This window comes from Bos taurus, chromosome 5 (assembly GCF_002263795.3).
Source record: "Bos taurus isolate L1 Dominette 01449 registration number 42190680 breed Hereford chromosome 5, ARS-UCD2.0, whole genome shotgun sequence".
NCBI lineage: Eukaryota > Metazoa > Chordata > Mammalia > Artiodactyla > Bovidae > Bos > Bos taurus.
This window is the reverse complement of record NC_037332.1, coordinates 102784759-102803761: the sequence shown is the minus strand read 5'-3', so window position 1 is coordinate 102803761 and position 19003 is coordinate 102784759. Positions and strand designations below refer to the sequence as shown.

Sequence of the window (19003 nt, the reverse complement as noted above, 5' to 3'; positions counted from 1 at the left end):
TTAATCTGTGTGTGTCCTTCCTTCTCTGTTCCCCTTCTGCCCCATTTCTTCCTGACTATGTAAATTCTTTCTGAATTCAGCTGAAGACATGATGTTCCTTTATCCTTAGAACTTTTCTGGGAATTTCCTTACAGAACCAGAGTGCAGGCAAGTCTTTAAATGACTTAAGCTCCAGGTGACATCTAATTGCAGCACTGAAAGACCCCACTGAAAGACTGCTGAACTGAGTTTTTTTCTGATTAATGACCCAAAGTCATAAGCAAAACTAAGTACATATTTTTTTCTTCAGCTACTAAGTTTTACCTTTTCATATTGATCAAATTGCCAACATCCATTGGATCACAGAAAAAGCAAAAGAGTTCCAGAAAAACCTCTACTTCTGCTTTATTGACTATGACAAAGCCTTTGACTTTGTGGACCACAACAATGTGTGGAAAATTCTTAAAGAAATGGAAATACTAGACCACCTATCTGCCTCCTGATAAATCTGTGTGCAGGTCAAGAAGCAACAGTTAGAATTGGACATGGAACAACAGACTGTTTCCAAATTGGGAAAGGAGTACGTCAAGACTGTATATAGTCACCCTGCTTATTGAACTTGTACTCAAGAGTACATCAAGTGAAATGCTGGACTGGATGAAACACAAGCTGAAATCAAGATTGTCAGGAGAAATATCAATAATCTCAGATATGCTGATGACACCACCTTTATGGCAGAAAGCGAACAGGAACTGAAGAGCCTCTTGATGAAAGTGAATGAGGAGAGTGAAAACGCTGGCTTAAAACTCAACATTCAAAAAACAAAGATCATGGTATCTGGTCCTATCATTTCATGGCAAATAGATGGGGAAACAATGGAAACAGTGACAGACTATTTTCTTGAGCTCCAAAATCACTGCAGATGGTTACTGCAGCCATGAAATTAAATCATGCTTGCTCCTTGGAAGAAAAGCTATGTCCAACCAAGACAGCATATTAAAAAGCAGACACATTACTTTGCTGACAAAGGTCCATCTAGTCAAATCTGAGATTTTTGCAGTAGTTATGTATGGATGTGAGAGTTGGACCATAAAGAAAGTTGAGCACCAAAGAATTGATGCTTTTGAACTGTGGTGTTGGAGAAGACTCTTGAGAGTCCCCTGGACTACAGGGAGATCAAACCAGTGGATCCTAATGGAAATTAGTCCTGAATATTCATTGGAAGGACTGATACTGAAGCTGAATCTTCAATACTTTGGCCACCTGATGAGAAGAGCTGACTCATTGGAAAAGACCCTGATGCTGGGAAAGATTGAGGGCAGGAGGAAAAGGGAATGACAGAGGATGAGATGGTTGGATGGCATCACCGACTTGATGGACATGAGTTTGAGCAAGCTCCAGAAGTTGGTGATGAACAGGGAAGCCTGGCAAGCTGCAGTTAATTGGGTCACAAAGAGTTGGACATGACTGAGGGACTGAACTGAAGTGAACCAAGTTTTTTGGAAAAACTGCCATACAACAATACGACCAGAACTCTTGCTACGTGACCTGAATTAATTGAAGAATATCCTCTGATTTTGCATTTTGATGTTTCTAGTTTATGTTGAGCTAATGTGAGGCTACACTTATTCTTTAGTTCTTAATTGCAGCTAACAAGTTTTTCAGCTCCAGAAGTATTTGGTTTTGGTTATCATTTCTCTGCAAAGACACACATTTTGTCAATTTCATAAGCACTTTAACCGTGGCTATATATATTCTCATCAGGTAACTCTAGCAGCTGAAAACCCTGGGAAATTCTTTCTAATGTCTCCTTTTCCCTTTCCATTTTTCATGAAATCTATTTTATATAAGTGTTTGTTTTAAAGATACACATTAAAGAACTTGTAGATATCCTTCAGAAGGAATTTTGTTTTGCTTTTACTTAGGGATAGATTTGGGCTTCCCTGGTGGCTCAGATGGTAAAAAATCCGCCTGCAGTGTGGGAGGCCTGTGTTTGATCCCTAGGTGGGGAAGACCCCCTGGATGAGAGCTTGGCAACTCACTCCAATATTCTTGCCTGAAAAATCTGGTGGGCTACAGTCCAAGGGGTTACAAAGAGTTGGACATGACTGAGCAACTAAGCACAGCACAGGGATACATTCAGGGATACAATTTACTTAACTCATTCTTACAGCAAGACTTGGGTTAAAACAGAAATTGTGGTCAGAAGCAGAACTCTCCAGGGAGAAGGTGAACACTAAGAGTATAATAACTTTACTGTTGGGTCACAGCCTTCATCTTAGGCTCCATCAGTGGTCATTATTTTCCTTAATTCAGTTTCCTGTTCTTCAACCCTTCCAGACTTCTGATCATTGTTGTTTCTTCAGGAAACCAGACCCAAGTGCTGCCCCAGTGCAACAACTCTATGGCAGAACCAGCAGGCTCTGCAGCCTCAGTGGAGAGCGCCCCCTACTGCTCAGGTAAGGGTCCCACAAGACAGAAGACCCTTCTCAACCCTTGGGGTCACCGCCCCATTGTTCCATTTCTCTCTCCTCAGACAGCAGACAGCTCCGCGTGGTGGGTGGAGCCAGTCCCTGCGCCGGGAGAGTGGAGATCTTTGACCAGGGCTCCTGGGGCACCATCTGTGATGACGGCTGGGACCTGGACGATGCCCACGTGGTTTGCAGGCAGCTGGGCTGTGGAGAAGCCCTTAATGCCACGGGGTCTGCTCACTTCGGGGCAGGATCAGGGCCCATCTGGCTGGACGACCTGAACTGCACAGGAAAGGAGTCCCACGTGTGGAGGTGCCCTTCCCGGGGCTGGGGGCGGCACGACTGCAGACACAAGCAGGACGCGGGGGTCATCTGCTCAGGTCTGTGCTGCACACTGTCCACAGGCTGGAGGAGGGGTTGGGCCCTGGAGGACGGGGGTCTGAGCGCTGAGGGAGAGATGCTGAAAGGACCAGAGAAGGAGGCTTCCTTCCATGAAGCCTGTCTTTGCAGAAGACGTGAAGACGAGGTGCTTTCACTTCCTTCTGCAGCAGCTGAAGTTCTGGTCCTTTCTTCTCAGCAGTGTTTCCTGGCAGAGCCGTTTCTTACAGTTTTTCTTGAAAGCAGGGCTCTCTCTCCAGTTACATACAAAAAAATTAAACCCATGGTACTAGTTTCTGTTTGCTTCCCTAACAATTTACCAATTAGTGGTTTAAAACAGCATATATTTATTTCCTTACTCCTCTGTAGCTTAGATGTCCAGCAGGGATCTCACTGGGCTGGGATCAAGGCTTCAGCAGGGCCACATCACTTTTGCGGCTCTAGGGGAGAATCTGTTTCTTGCCTTTTCAAACTTCTTGAAACCACCTACATTCCTTCCTTCACAGCACCCTTCATCCATTATCAGACCAGCAATGCTGCAGGCCTTCAACCATCATCCAGAATCACATCTCTCTTTGTAGCCAGAGCTAAGAAAAGTATTCCACGTTAAAGGATAGTGCATCTAAGGATGTGATCAGACTGGGCTCATATTGTTAACACATCATCTCACCATCCCAAGGTCCTTACCTTAATCACATCTGTAAATTCCTCTTGTCAGGTATGGTAACATATTCACAGATTGTAAAGATTGGGATGTGGACATTTACATTTTGGGATTAATTATTATCCCTATCTCCCTAATATCCACGTCACATCCCTTTGACATATTCTTTAAAGATTTTGTCAGGAAGCAGGATTCAGCTGCCCCTCTGTGACTAGCATCCATGAAGTTTGGTCTTCCTCTCAGTTCATATCCACTACACCATTGTGGTAGAAATAGACAGAGAGACACAAATGGACAAAGGCAGTTAAAAGGGAGGCGACGTCAGTCTTGTCATCTAGTGGGTATCTCTTGAACAAGATCAGAGATGAATGTTCACCATTTCTAGAAGAAAGGAAAACCTAGAACATCCAGCAAAATTTTCACTTTGTCCTGTCTCCTTCCCTTTCAACCTAGAGTTCCTGGCCCTCAGGATGGTGAATGAGGACCAGCAGTGTGCTGGGTGGCTGGAAGTTTTCTACAACGGGACCTGGGGTAGTGTCTGCCGCAGCCCCATGGAAGACATCACTGTGTCCGTGATCTGCAGACAGCTTGGCTGTGGAGACAGTGGAAGTCTCAACTCTTCTGTTGGTCTCAGGGAAGGTTCTAGACCCCGATGGGTGGATGGAATCCGCTGTCAGAAAACTGACACCTCTCTCTGGCAGTGTCCTTCTGACCCTTGGAATTACACTTCATGCTCTCCAAAGGAGGAAGCCTATATCTCGTGTGCAGGTGACTTACTATTTCTGTGTGTCTGTCCCAACCCTGTAGGATGCAGTGAGATTTGATATTTTAAAATCTATGTGATGAGTTTAATTTGGGTCCACAAAATGATATAAAGTTAAAATGTTAGTTGCTCAGTTGTGCTCTTTGCGACCATGTGGACTGTAGCCCGCCAGGCTCCTCTGTCCATGGGATTCTCCAGGCAAGAATGCTGGAATGGGTTACCATTCCTTTCTCCGGGGGATCATACTGACCCAGGTATGAAAATCGGGTCTCCTACACTGCAGTCAGATTCTTTACTGTCTGAGCCACCAGAGAAGCTTAAATGAGGTAAGAATGAAACTAATTTAACCCACACATTCCAACCTTGTTTGTTAAAATTTTTAATTGAGACGTAATTCTCATAACATTATATTAGTTCTAAGTGTAAAACATAGTGTTTATGTATTTGTACATATCGGTAAATCACCACACATACAGTAATATCCATTACCACATGCAGTTACAATTTTTTTCTCTTATGATCCCACAAGTAAGAATTTGCATGCTGCAACTAAGACCCAGCACAACCAAATAAATACTTAATTTTAAAAGAGAGTATTGTTTTCTTCATAGCATCATGGTTTTTTATCCACATAAGGGCTTCCCTGGTAGGTCAACTGGTAAAGAATCTGCCTGCCATGCAGGAGACCCTGGTTTGATTCCTAAGCCTGGAAAATCCACTGGAGAAGGATAGGCTAGTCACTACAGTATTCTTGGGCTTTCCTTGTGACTCAGCTGGTAAAGAATCTGCCTGCAATGTGGGAGACCTGGGTTTGATCCCTGGGTTGGGAAGACCCCCTGGAGAAGGGAATGGCTACCCACTCCAGTATTCTCGCCTGGAGAATTCCATGGACTGTATACTCCATGGGGTCGCAAAGAGTTGGACATGACTAAGTGACTTTCACAAACACTATATACAAAAATATTTTCTTCTTTCCTATATTACTGTCTTAAGATATCTTTCATGACAATATTTTTTCTCCAGAATGTTTTAAAATTTCTTATTTATTCATAAGAACTCTTTATAAACAAACATCACTTACTGTTTTTCTTAAATATTTTGGTAAGATTTTCCCCATATTTTACATATATTTTTAAGATTGTGTATGTGTATGGGTGGGTTATGTGATCAAATCTGTAATGTTTTACTTTTTTTGACTTCTGCCTTTAGTGCAATGTTTCAAATGCCATTCTTCATCTCAAAATAACATTGAATCAAGTTTTATTTTCTGCAAACAACTTAATAGTTCCACTAAAGAATATTCAAAACCTAATTTAAAATTTATGTATTTATCTGAATTTATTTTACTATGTGTGATGGTGAAACATCATCACTAGATAGGAATTACATTTTAGATATGTGATATCTTAGCTCCATCACAAAATAAAAGCACATTGTCTCATGAGTTCATGGATATGATATCAAAAGTACAGGCAACAAAGCAAAAATAGACTAACAATAATAGCAAACTAAAAAGCTTCTGCAAACCAAATGAAAGATCAACAGAGTAAAAAAGCAAGCTAGCGCAAATTATATAAGGTATTAATTTCCAAAAATAATAAGGAACTCCTATAACTTAAGAGAAAAAAACCCAACAAACTTAAAACTAATAACTCAATTAAAAAATTGGCCAGGGGCTTGAATAGACATTTCTCTAAAGAACACATACAAATGGCAATAGGTATATAAAAAAATGCTTGACATTGTCAATCATCAGGGAAATGTAAATTAAAACCACAAAGAGATATCATCTCACGCATGTCAGAATGGCTGTTTTTTTTTTTTTTTTTTTAAGACACTTAGTGTTGGCAAGGCTGTGGAGAAATTGACACTTTATGTGTACTTATCCACATTAAATGTATAAATTGTACTAATAAAGCTATGTAATCCAGGGGTTAAATCTCTGGGCTTTCACTGTCATGGGTCCAGGTTCAATCCCTGACCTGGAAACTATGATCCCATGAGCAACAGCACAGCCAAAACACAAACAAACACCAGCACAAAAACTATGACCAAAATATCTGTATGATTTATACTGATGTCGCTTTTCATTCTTGGTATTGTCAACTTCATTTTCTCTCTGCTCTGCATTAGTATTGCTCAGTGTTCATCAATTTTCAATGAGCCACGTTTAAAGGGTTTTCTTCTATATTTTCTACCTTATGCTTACCTTCTTTTCCATTAATTTTTGATCCTTTTAAAATTAACCCCAACATTCTACATTGTTGACTTTCTCATCTAGTTTCTTAATTGGAAGCTTACTTTTTTTCACTTTCAGTCTTTCCTCTTCTCTAAATCTAGGGTATAAATTTCCCTTAGGCACTACTTGAGTTTCATTAGAAGAATTTATCATACCATTATTTTGTGTTTATTATCATTATTTCACAATATTTTGTAAGTTTTAAATTTATTCCCAGACTCATGCGGCTTTTGGAAGGATCTTGCTGAATTTCCCCAAATAGAAATATATAAATATTTTCTTATTAGTTCTTAATTAGTTCTTAATTTTATTCCACTGTGGTCAGAGTAAATACTCTGTATGAATTCAAAGAGTGAAAGATTTTGTCCTATTACATGGTCGTTTTGATAAAAGTTCCCAGTGCATTTACAGTGATGTGAACTCTTGCATTGTTGGGTGTGTTGCTGTCTGTGTTACTTAGTTAAATGTGCTGACTATGTTGTTGTACATCTACTGTATTCTTTGTTTTTTGTATGTTTGGTGTGCATGCTATTGAAAAAGATATGGTAATAATCCCCATTTTTATTGTGATTTTGTCTATTTCTTCTTTTCACTCTGTCAAGTATGTTTCAAAGTTATGTTCTGTTACCATTCTTGAATTTTGTTGTCTAAAATATCTTTATTAAAGGTGCATCTCATTATAATCATGAAAATTCCCTCTTTAATTCAATTCATGTGTCTTGGCTTAAAGTCTACTTTCTGGGACATTGATATAGCTACTCCAGTTTTGTTGCAGTTAGTACATTTTTCCATCATTTTACTTTCAACCATTCTTTGCTTTCATAATTAAGGTGGGCATTTTGCAAGTAACATTTGTGTCAATTTTGTTTTATCGTAATCCATTTACTGTAAATGCAATTACTGATATTGATGTGTTGGTATCTGCCATTTGTTTTTAATTGATCCACCTGCTTTATGTTCCTTTTTGTCTCCTTATTTTTCCTCCTTTTGTATTAAATAAATCTGTTATTATTCCAGATTTTCCTTTTTCCATTTTATTTTCAGCAGCTTTACTAAGAGTGGGGGCTTTCATATGCCTTCATGTATTTTTTTTTAAAGTTCTCTATTGTTATATCATCAGATATTACTTCTGCAGTTCTTTCTCTCTGTCTCTGTATCTCATCTCCCTCTCCTCCGCCTCTTTCTTCTCTTTCTCATCTCTCATCTTTAGGACTCCTCTAAATCACTATATTCTAAGTTCTATATAAAATTCTTTTAACTTATTCATTCACTTTTTAAACCTAGATATTTTATTTTAGGTTGGCAATAGTTCCTTAGATATTTTTATTTATTTATGATTATTTGTTATTTTTTCATCTTTTTACCTGTTTATTCTCTCCTTCTCTCTTTTCCCGTAAATACATTGATTGTAGTTAAAATCCTTATCTGCTAAGTCCATCATTTCTATCATAGGTGTCTCTGCATTCTCTTATCTTTTTTCACTTTGGTCATTTGTCATGTTATCCTAGCTTGTCAAATGTCATGTCATTTTTTATTGAATGCTATAAATTATATATGAAAAAGTAAGATACTCCTGATACATTTTCTGACACCTGAAAGGATTCACCCTTCGTTTTCCTAGGCAGGTAGGGGGAGGGGGTGTGTTCACTCAAACATCTAAATATAACCTAAAACTGAACTGTAACAGTATGGGTTGCAGTTTTGGTAGCACTCAGTCCACCTCTGATTTCTCTGTCCCTGTGACATAGGCCTTCAGAGATTTCAGTTCAGAGCCTATATTCTTTGGTAGCTAAGTACCCAAAATAATGAAAAAGACTCTGCTTTCCAAGTCTTTTTATATAGATCTCTAGCTTTCTGCCCTTCACAGCTTATATACTGGGCAAATATTTGAGGGGAAAACCTGCTGTGTGAGAGAGGCTCTCAAGACTCTAATTTTGTCTCTCCAGCATCAGGTAACCCCCAAATTATGCTGGCTTCCTGTCACAACAGTAGTCCTCTGCTTGTCCAAGCCCAGATTCTGAATCATTAAATTATGCAATGAATTGGCAAATTCCCACAGAGAAAAAGAAGCTATAGATCCTGGACTAACATTGAAATAATCTCCACTCTTTAGAATTTTAGCATATTTAGTCCATGTTGTGTTAACAAATGTCGAATACATTTACTGTTTCTTAAAAAATAGTTTCCAGCTTTTAAAGTTGTATCCAGAAAGACCCAGCAAGACACATTGGCCTGCTGTGAACTCCATTCTCCCTGGAAGTGGAAAATTTTAGGTTTAATTCTCTACTTCATTATTTACTTAAAGTGCAGCACTGATAGACATTATTTAACCTTTCTTTACCTACTTTTTTTTTTTTAACTTTTCCCCCTACTTTTCAACCTTATTAATTCTCCTGCCACTGCTATAAGAAACCAGACCCAGCTGCTGCCCCAGTGCAATGCTGCTGTTGCTGCTGCCAAGTTGCTTCAGTGGTGTCCGACTCTTAGCGACCCCATGGACTGCAGCCTACCAGGCTCCTCTGTCCATGGGGTTGTCCAGGCAAGAGTACTGGAGTGGGTTGCCACTGCCTTCTGCAGGAGTGCAAAGACTATATCAGAACCACCAGGGTCAGAGGAGAGCGCCTCCTACTGCTCAGGTGAGGGTCCCACAGGACAGAAGACCCTATTCATTCTCCAGGTCAACGACCCATGTCCCATTTCTCTCTCCTCAGACAGCAGACAGCTCCGCCTGGTGGACGGGGGCAGTCACTGCGCCGGGAGAGTGGAGATCCTTAACCAGGGCTCCTGGGGCACCATCTGTGATTACAGCTGGGACCTGGACGATGCCCGCGTGGTGTGCAGACAGCTGGGCTGTGGAAAAGCCCTCGATGCCACTCTCTCTTCTTCCTTTGGGGCGGGATCAGGGCCCATTTGGCTGGACAACGTGAGGTGCACAGGAAAGGAGTCCCACGTGTGGAGGTGCCCTTCCCGGGACTGGGGGAAGCACTACTGCGATCATAGCCAGGATGCAGGAGTCATCTGCTCAGGTATGGTCAGTTCATTGCCCACCAGCTGAGAGAATGGAAAGTTCCATGAAAGCTGGTGTCTGATCAGAGGGACAATAGGGGACGGGTGGGCTAGAGAGGGCTGAGACAACTACCCATCCTCCGTGAGTGCCCTGTAGCTGTGAGCAATGAGCTTCATATACTTTCCTCTTACAAGTCTCTGCTATTCTTTTCTTCTCCAGTGGTCTTATCTGACACTAAAATAGCTTTATTTATTCTCCCAGTTAAAATAAATCCTCATAATTTTTTTCATAATTCACTTTTTGTAAAAGTGAAACATTTGCTAACAGCCACATACACACCCCCTTTGCACAGGAAGGCTATGAGAGGGAGGGACGAAAAATGAGGATGTACTTTCCTGGGTAGAGTTGTTTCTATACAAACAGTGTGAGACATTATTTTGCACTAGGTTAGTATGAGTGGAGGCTACTCCTACTATAGGAGGATATCATTTACATGTATAGAGGGTATCCCTACAAGGGTTATCATTTAACAGATCAGAGATTCTTATGGATTTGTGCCAGATTTCAAGTTTCCTTTGCAAATTTAGACATAAATGTTTATAGTTCTTTGATGGTAGAGAATTGTTGATGAAATGCTCTGAGTCATATATTCTTCCATTGTTACTAGAAAAGTCTCTCTCTCCAATTTTTCCTTTAAAACATTTGTATAAATGCAAACTTTGGAGGAACACTTAGCCATGCACTGACAAGTCAAAGGTGGAGGTAATAAAACTTGAATTTCTGTGTTTTATGTTAAGAGAATATAAAGTTTATATCTGATGGCTTCAATAATATAAGAGAATTGCATTTGGGGGCTTATTTGGAGTAAGTGGACAAATTTAAGTTTTGAAGAAGGTGGAAAAGGTTTTATAGTAGCTGGGAGGAAGGTGAATGGCAATGGGAGTTGATGAAGGTAACTGTGAGGTTCTCTGAGCAGCACTGAGGGGCCAGGTATGGTGTGAAGGATGCTACATATGTCTAAGGACACAGGATGTGTACACAGCAAGAGGCCAGACAAGGATATGTCTTTACTATATTTAATATCTTTACTCCCATCGGCCTTCTATTTAATAATTTTCTTGGAATTATCACACACTTATTCTTCCATGTAAATTTTAAAATCAATAGAAAATGAAAAAGATATACTATATCTCAGAAGTCTCTGTCCTGATATGTATAAGACTTTATTGAGTATTCAGCATATATTTGAATATTTCACATGTATCAGGGTATACAAAACAGAATACAAGAAATACTTTTTTCTTGTTCTTTCTAAATTTTTGATCTCATAGAATTAATATAACAATATCAATAACCTCATATATGCAGATGACACCACCCTAATAGCAGAAAGTAAAGAGGAATAGAGGAGAGCCTCTTGATGAAAGTGGAAGAGAAGAGTGAAAAAGCTGGCTTGAAATTCCACATTCAAAAAACTAATATCATGGCATCCAGTCCCATCACTTCATGGCTAAGAGATGAGGAAAAAATGGAAACAGCAATAGACTTATTTTCTTGGGCTCCAGAATCACTGCAGACTGTGACTGCAGCCATGAAATTAAAAGACGCTTGCTCCTTGGAAGAAAAGCTATGACAAACCTGCACAGCATATTAAAAAGCAGAGACATTACTTTGTGACAAATGTCCATATAGTCAAAGCTATGTTTATTTTTCCGGTAGTTATGTATGGACGTGAGAGTTGGATCATAAAGAAGGCTGAGCGCTGAAGAATTGATGTTTTTGAACTGTGGTGCTGGAGAAGACTCTGGAGAGTCCCTTGGATAGCAAGGAGATCAAATCAGTCAATCCTAAAGGAAATCAACCCTGAATAACTCATTGGAAGGATGTATGCTGAAGCTAAAGCTCCAATACTTTGGCCACATGATAAGAAGAAATGACTCATTGGAAAAGACCCTGAGGCTGGGAAAGATCGAAGACCGGAGAAGAAGGGGACAACAGAGGATTAGATGGTTGGATGGCATCACTGACTCAATGGACATGAGTTTGAGTAAACTCAGGGAGATAGTGAAGACAGGGAAGCCTGGAGTGCTGCAGTCCATGGGGTCACAAAGAGTCAGACACGACTGAGTGACTGAGCAACAAAAACAACCAGTTAAATAAAAATGCTTTAATTAGAATGTGTAGCCTGTGACCAAACTCCCAGCCAGAGGAGGCTAGGGGTCCTAACCTGGGCCTCTCTGGGGAGATGGAAGTGGATAAATAATAAAAGGCAAGCAGATCATCCTCTCCCTCATCATTCATTCTTATATCAGTGGTCAAGCTAATCCTTCAATTCTTTAATTTCTGTGGTGTCTTTTCTGTCCTCTCCTGCTCTCTATAGTAGATTTTTATTCTGTTACATCATTCTTTTTGAGACTTCAAAGTTCACATACTTATGCAATCAGAGTCCTTTACCAGGACAAATTCCACCATCACCTACATAACCATGAGCACACTCAGAAACCAGGCAAATTATTTTAAAAATTGTTCTTTATGATTTTCAGGTTTTTTTTTCCCCATTGGATTACCTTTTCTCTGTCCAAATATGGTCCCTGAAGCATGAAATCATGATCATGAGTCTTTTCTTTGGTCTCTCTCTCATACTCCATCCACTCCCCATTTAACCTACCACTCACCCCACCTCACTCCCTACAGAAGTTCTTCCCTTTTGGAGTATCCTTTCCATCTATTTGTAGCTCTTAAGATCATTTCTTCTTTTCTGCATTGGGGGAATTGGGAAAGGGTAGGAGTGTTAGGTGGCAAATGGGAGCAGCCCAGGGGATAAAAGGTGTTAAAATCTTGTTGAACAAGTATTTGGTTTCCAAATCTATGTTTCGTCACTACTGAGGCTTTTGCAATTTAGAAATCTCTAAAATATATATGGCTTGCTTGCTCTCTGCTATCTTCCTCTCACTCTCCTTTTTCGTAGCTTGCTGGCTTCTTATCTCAGAAATCCAAATAGGAAAGGAATATGCAGTAGGCATATAGATAGGGTTAGAATACATTAAACTCTCATCACTCCTTCACATTTGCTAAGAATTCATGTCTAGGATGAAGTAATCACCTAACCCAGTTGTCTTGCATAATCCCACTGAGACTTCACTTTCTCTCAGGTGTGTTCATAAATCCTAGGTTTTTAAGAAAGATGGCTAGCATCATTCCCTTCCTCTCCTATGACTCTCTGAGCTTTCATCATTTCCAAACTTATCTGTGAACAACTTCTTTCACAATTAGGTTACCTAATTGTGACCTAATGCCTGCACTCAGATCCAGCCCACATGATGTTCCCATCCCCAGTGACTTGAATATTGGCTCAGAGAAACGTGCCCAAAATTCTAGCCCCAGAAATTTCAGGATGACATTCTAAACTTCTCTGACTCTTAGGCCTCTGACCTCTTGAATCCCATGATCCTCTTTCACTCTCAGTTAGTTCAGCTATGCACTCAAGTTTGAATGTCTACCGCTGTGCAGTTTCTTTGGGCCTTTGTAGTTTCTAGGCCCCCCAGATAAGAATTAACATTCCTAACCACTATATATTCTCGGGATTCAGCCATTCCAAACTGACCCTGCAATCCTTCTGGTTATCTCTTCAGAAACTCGCTCATGGAAATGCAATTTGACAATAACAGTCAAATTTTCTCTTCTTATCCCCTTTTATACCACTGCTGGAAAATGTTTTCCCACCATTGCCTGTGAGGTGTTGTTTCCAATTGTCAAGCCAGTTTCATGAACAGTCACTGGGTTTGTTCTTTGTTTCTCTTAGGATTTTTGCGTCTGGCTGGAGGGGATGGACCCTGCTCAGGGCGAGTAGAAGTGCATTCTGGAGAAGCCTGGATCCCAGTGTCTGATGGGAACTTCACACTCCCCACTGCTCAGGTCATCTGTGCAGAGCTGGGGTGTGGCAAGGCTGTGTCTGTCCTGGGACATGTGCCCTTCAGAGAGTCCAATGCCCGGGTCTGGGCTGAAGAGTTCAGGTGTGAGGGAGAGGAGCCTGAGCTCCGGGTCTGCCCCAGAGTGCCCTGTCCAGGGGGCACTTGTCACCACAGTGGAGCTGTTCAGGTTGTCTGTTCAGGTGAGATGCACGTCAGGATTTAGCCTCTGTGTACCCTCACTTCAAGCTAAAAAAGAAATACGATTTTTCTGAAATCCTGTCTGTTTCTATCAGTGTACACAGATGTCCGGCTCATGACAAATGGCTCCTCTCAGTGTGAGGGGCAGGTGGAGATGAACATTTTTGGACAATGGAGAGCGCTCTGTGCCTCCCACTGGAGTCTGGCCAATGCCAATGTTGTCTGTCGTCAGCTCGGCTGTGGAGTCGCCGTCTCCACCCCAAACAGAGCAGAAGGAAGTGATCAACTCTGGAAAGCCCGATTTCACTGCTCAGGGACTGAGTCCTTCCTGTGGACATGCCCTGTGACTACCCTGGGTGTTCCTGACTGTTCCCATGGCAACACAGCCTCTGTGATGTGCTCAGGTAAGAGAGGGAAGGTCTGTTATACTTAGGATGCTCCTGGAGTGAAATTTCCCCAGAGCAGAGAGTAAGGGAAAACAGGCTTAAAAAGAAAGATATTCTGTAGTGAAATGTTTAATCTTGTTACTGAACTCGAGTTTCAGCTGCTCATTACTCAAGAATCCAACAGTGAGAGACAAGTGTGGGGCAAAATTAAAGACAGCTTTATTGAGGAAACCAGCTGTTCTGGGGAGACAGAGGACTAGTGTACCAAAGAACCAGCTCCTCCTTGCTAATCAGGAGTGCACAGGTGGAAGTAGGGGACAGTTTACCTGCAGAGTAGCACAGCTAGCTCTGACAATCATCTTGAAATAGATCTGGTCAGTGTCACCTTTTTGTTTGAATTACAGTTAATCATCAGTTCTAGTGTTGGTTTATTCCCATTTCCTTGAGGCTGATCTTGGAATTGTGTAAAATGAAGATTATGAACTTCCTTGTTGGCTCAGATGGTAAAGAACCTGCTTGCAATGCAAGAGTCTAGGGTTTGATCCCTGGGTTGGAAAGATCCCCTGGAGAAGGAACTGGCTCCCCACTAGTCTGGTCATCAGACTAGTGGGGAGCCAGTTATTTATTGCTACCACCTGTTTGGGATTTCAGTATCTGCAAAATAGCTCAAAAGATATGGCTTAGAATGTTATCTATAGCCCCTGAGAAGGAACTAAAGGTCCTTGACTTTGTTTAGGGTTAAACTATTATTATTTTGTACTATTTGACTGTTTTCCTTTGTTTCTGATTTTTTTTCATTTCTGTGATCAAATTTATTCTTTAGCTAGGTTTTTTTACAAACAGAGGCAGGTGGAGGACATGAGGGTGGTCTGTCCTGAGAAGGCTCTGTAAGGTCCTGCTCCATAGCATTCTCATTGTTCACTCATTTTTTTCAGGGGAAAGAGGTGCTAAGAAATGCTAAGAAGTGCTATGTCAGGGAAAGAGACGCCTAGACGAATATTTTTTATGAAACATTATTATTTAAGGATAAAAATAGAGAACAAAGTACAAACAATAAGCATATACCTAGATCATGTTCTCCGACCCAGATCTACAAAGAGAACATTCACAGCACCACAGAATCACTATCGCCTCCCAATAGCTGTGTCCTCCACTCCAGGGAAGACTGCTTACCTAAGACTTGTACTGCCATAGAATATTTTCTCAGTTTTTGAACTTTATGTAAAATCATACAGTATGTTTTCTTTTGTGTCTAATTTCTTTGACTCCAAACTGTGTTTGAGATTCACTCATAATGCTGTTTATGGCAACATTTCATTCACTTTTATTATTATAGAGTATTCCTTTGAAAGATCACATGACCATGCATTGAACCATTCAACTAATGGCAGAGATTTGAGTTTATTTCCAGTTCTTGACTATTACAAATACAATAGTGCAAATTACCATGATGATGACTTTTGACAAAAGTATTTATTATGACTTTTGTGTGTTTAATTCTTGGTCTTATATTTTTATTTTCTTAATGGTATGCTGTACTTCAATGAGCCAAGTTACTCATCTTTGGTTTGACTTATCAACTTTTTTTTCTGTACATGCAGTGCCTTTTCAGTCAGTCAGTTCGGTTCAATCACTGTCATGTCTGACTCTGCAACCCCATGGACTACAGCATGCCGAGCTTTTCTGTCCTTCACCATCTCCTGGAGCTTGCTCAAGCTCATATCCATTGAGTCGGTGAAACCATCCAGTCATCTGATTCTCTGTCGTCCCCTTCTCCTCCTGCCTTCAATCTTTCTCAGCTTCAGGGTCTTTTCCAATGAGTCAGTTCTTCCCATCATGTGGCCAAAGTATTGGAGCTTCAGCTTCAGCATCAGTTTTTCCAATGAATATTCAGGACTGATTTCCTTTAGGATAGACTGATTGGACCTCCTTGCCATCCAAGGGACTGTCAAGAGTCTTCTCCAACACCACAGTTCAAAAGCATCAATTATTCAGCATTCAGCTTTCTTTATGGTCCAACTCTCACATCCATACATGATTACTGGAAAAATCATAGCTTTGACTAGATGGGCCTTTGTCAGTAATGTCTCTGCTTTTTAATATGTTGACTAGGTTGGTCATAGCTTTTCTTCCAAGCAGCAAGCGTCTTTTAATTTCATGGCTGTAGACATAATCTGCAGTGATTTTGGAGCCCAAGAAAATAAAGTCTGTCCCTGTTTCCCCATCTTTTTGCCATAAAATGATGGGACCAGATGTCATGATATTAGTTTTTTGAATGTTGAGTTTTAAACCAACATTTTCACTCTCCTCTTTCAGTTTCATGATGTATGGCAAAATCAATACAATATTGTAAAGTAAAAAAAAAATAACAATAATAAAAAAAATTTAAAAATAAATTAAAAAAGAGGCTCTTTAATTTCTGCTCACTTTCTGCCATAAAGGTGGTGTCATCTGCGTATCTGAGGTTATTGATATTTCTCCCAGAAATCTTGACTCCAGTTTGTGCTTCATCCAGCCCAGCATTTTGCATGATGTACTCTGCATATAAATTAAATAAGCAGAGTGACAATATACAGCCTTGGTGTACTTCTGTCTCAGTTTTGAGCTAGTCCATTGATCCAGTCCCTAGAACTCCTTATATTCTTTTTAAATGAACTTTGTCTACTCCAAAATTACAAAAATGTTCTCTGAGAGTATCTCACAGAAGTGTAATTACTTTTTTTTTTTTTGCATATAATTGTACATTGCTTCTAGGATTGACATCTGTGTAGGATAAGGGTCAAATATCCTGTTTTCATGTGGGTATCCAGTTGACTCAAAATCTTTTTCTGAAAAGACTATTCCCCACTGCAGTGCCACCTTTGTGATAAGCGAAAGGGCACATATGTCTGAATACAGTTTTTATACTCTCTATTCTGTTCCACTGTATCCTTTGTCTCTCCTTGCACCTGTACCACATTTTCTTTCTTTTTTTTTTTTTTAAATTTTATCCGTCGGCCGCACCGAGTCCCGCGGCGCGGCTATAGCACCACCGCAGGTTTCAGTTAGCTTCCCGCAGCTCGCGCAGGCGTACGGACTGCAAACGCGTCCAAGCTCCACATTTTCTTAATTATTGTAATTTTATAGTAAGTCTTGAACCTTCCCTGGTGTCTCAGAGAGTAAAGAATCTTCCTGCAAGGCGGGAGACCTGGGTTTGATCCCTGGGTTGGGAAGATCTCCTGGAGAAGGGCATGACAACCCACTCCAGTATTCTTGCCTGGAGAATCCCCGTGGACAGAGGAGCCTGGTGGTCTATAGTCTATTGGGTCACAAAGAGTTGGACATGACTGATTGACTAAGCACACATAGTAAGTCTGGGTAACTTTAATTTAAAGAAGTTATGTTGTTGCTTTTCTTGCCAACTGCTTTGGTCAGTCTTGGTTTTTGTATTTTGTATACATTTTCGAGCTGAAGCTCCAATACTTTGGCCACCTGATGCAAAGAGCTGACTCACTAGAAAAGACCCTGATACTAGGAAAGACTGAAGGCAGGAGGAGAAGGGGATGACAGAGGATGAGATGGTTGGATGGCATCACTGACTCAAAAGACATGAGTTTGAGCAAGCTTCAGGAGTTGGTGATGGACAGGGAAGCCTGGTGTGCTGCAGTCCTTGGGGTCACAAAGAGTCAGACACGACTAAGTGACTGAACAACAGCAACATACATTTTGAATCAGCTTGTCATGTTTCAGACAAACAAAAGCACAAGGGAATTTGATTGAGGTTAGATTTAATCTGTATGTAAATTTGAGAATGACTGACTTTGACAACACTGAGTTTCCCAATTCACTGACAAAATATATCCTTTCATTCAGTTAGGTCTTGAATTTCTCTCAGATGTTTTGCACATCTTTAACTAGGTTTTCTCCTAGGCACTTTATGGGTTTGATGTTATTAGTATTTCCTTTAGTGAAGGTTTTCTAGGAATGAATTGTCTATGAACTTTACCTGGATTTCCCAAATGTTAGATTAGCATTTTGCTTTAATCCTTCTTTCTTTCTTTTCTCTCTCTCTCTTGCTCTTGCTTTCCCTTTCTCTCCTTATTTGTTCCCCTCCTGCCCTGTTTTTCCCTGAGTATGTAAAATCTTTCTGGATTAGGTTGCAGACATGATGCTCCTTTATCCCTCCCTCCTAACAACAACAAAAATACTTCTGGGAATTTCCTTACATAACCACAGTTCAGTCAAACCTTTAGAGATGTCAGTCCCAGAGGACATCTAAATGCAACCACATGAGAAACCCCAAAGATAGAACTGCCAAGTTGAGTCTTTCCCGAATTACTGACCCGAGAAATCATAAGCAAAATTAAAAACTAAATTCCTTCAACTACTAAGTTTGGGGGGAAACTTTGTTATACAGTATTGTTAACCAGGCACTTACCATGTAAACAGCTTTTCTATATAGAGGAATATTTATCCTCTCATCTTACATTTTATTATTTCTACTTTATATTAATCTAATGTGCTGATAGATTCATTCTCTAGTTCTTAATTTCAGCTGTTAACTTTTTCAGCTGTAGAAGTTTCATTTGTTTTTGTTATCATTTCTCTGCCAAGACACACATCTTGTTAATTAATTCTTTGAGGACTTTAATCATGGCTGTTTAAATTCTCTGTCAGACTATAAAACTCTTAGAGGAAAACATAGGCAGAAGATTCTTTGACATAAATTGCAACAAGATCTTTTTTGACCAACCTTCTGGAGTAAAGAAAATAAAAGCAAAAATAAAGAAATAGGACCCGATTAAACTTAAAAGGTTTTGCATAGCAAAGGAAACCATAAACAGAACAAAAAGACAACTCTCAGAATGGGAGAAAATATTTGCAAATGAAGTAATTAACAAGGGATTAATCTTCAAAATACACAAACAACTCAGTATCAACAAACCAAACAATCCAATGAAAAGATGGGGAAAAGACCTAAATAGACATTTTTTCCAGACATACAGATGGCTAACAAATACAACATCA

At 40.2% G+C, this 19003-nt stretch overlaps 1 protein-coding gene across 2 annotated transcripts in view; it reads left to right on the top strand.

Moving 5' to 3' along the window:
* WC1 (BoWC1.1) overlaps positions 1-19003 on the top strand; it is a 51453-nt gene that overhangs the window by 15658 nt on the left and 16792 nt on the right. For both annotated transcript variants that reach the window (XM_059887252.1, XM_059887253.1), the window contains 6 exons: positions 2346-2438; positions 2516-2830; positions 3946-4260; positions 9206-9520; positions 13304-13612; positions 13706-14014. In XM_059887252.1, coding sequence (XP_059743235.1) covers positions 2346-2438; positions 2516-2830; positions 3946-4260; positions 9206-9520; positions 13304-13612; positions 13706-14014 — 1656 coding nt within the window. The remainder of the gene's footprint in view (positions 1-2345; positions 2439-2515; positions 2831-3945; positions 4261-9205; positions 9521-13303; positions 13613-13705; positions 14015-19003) is intronic.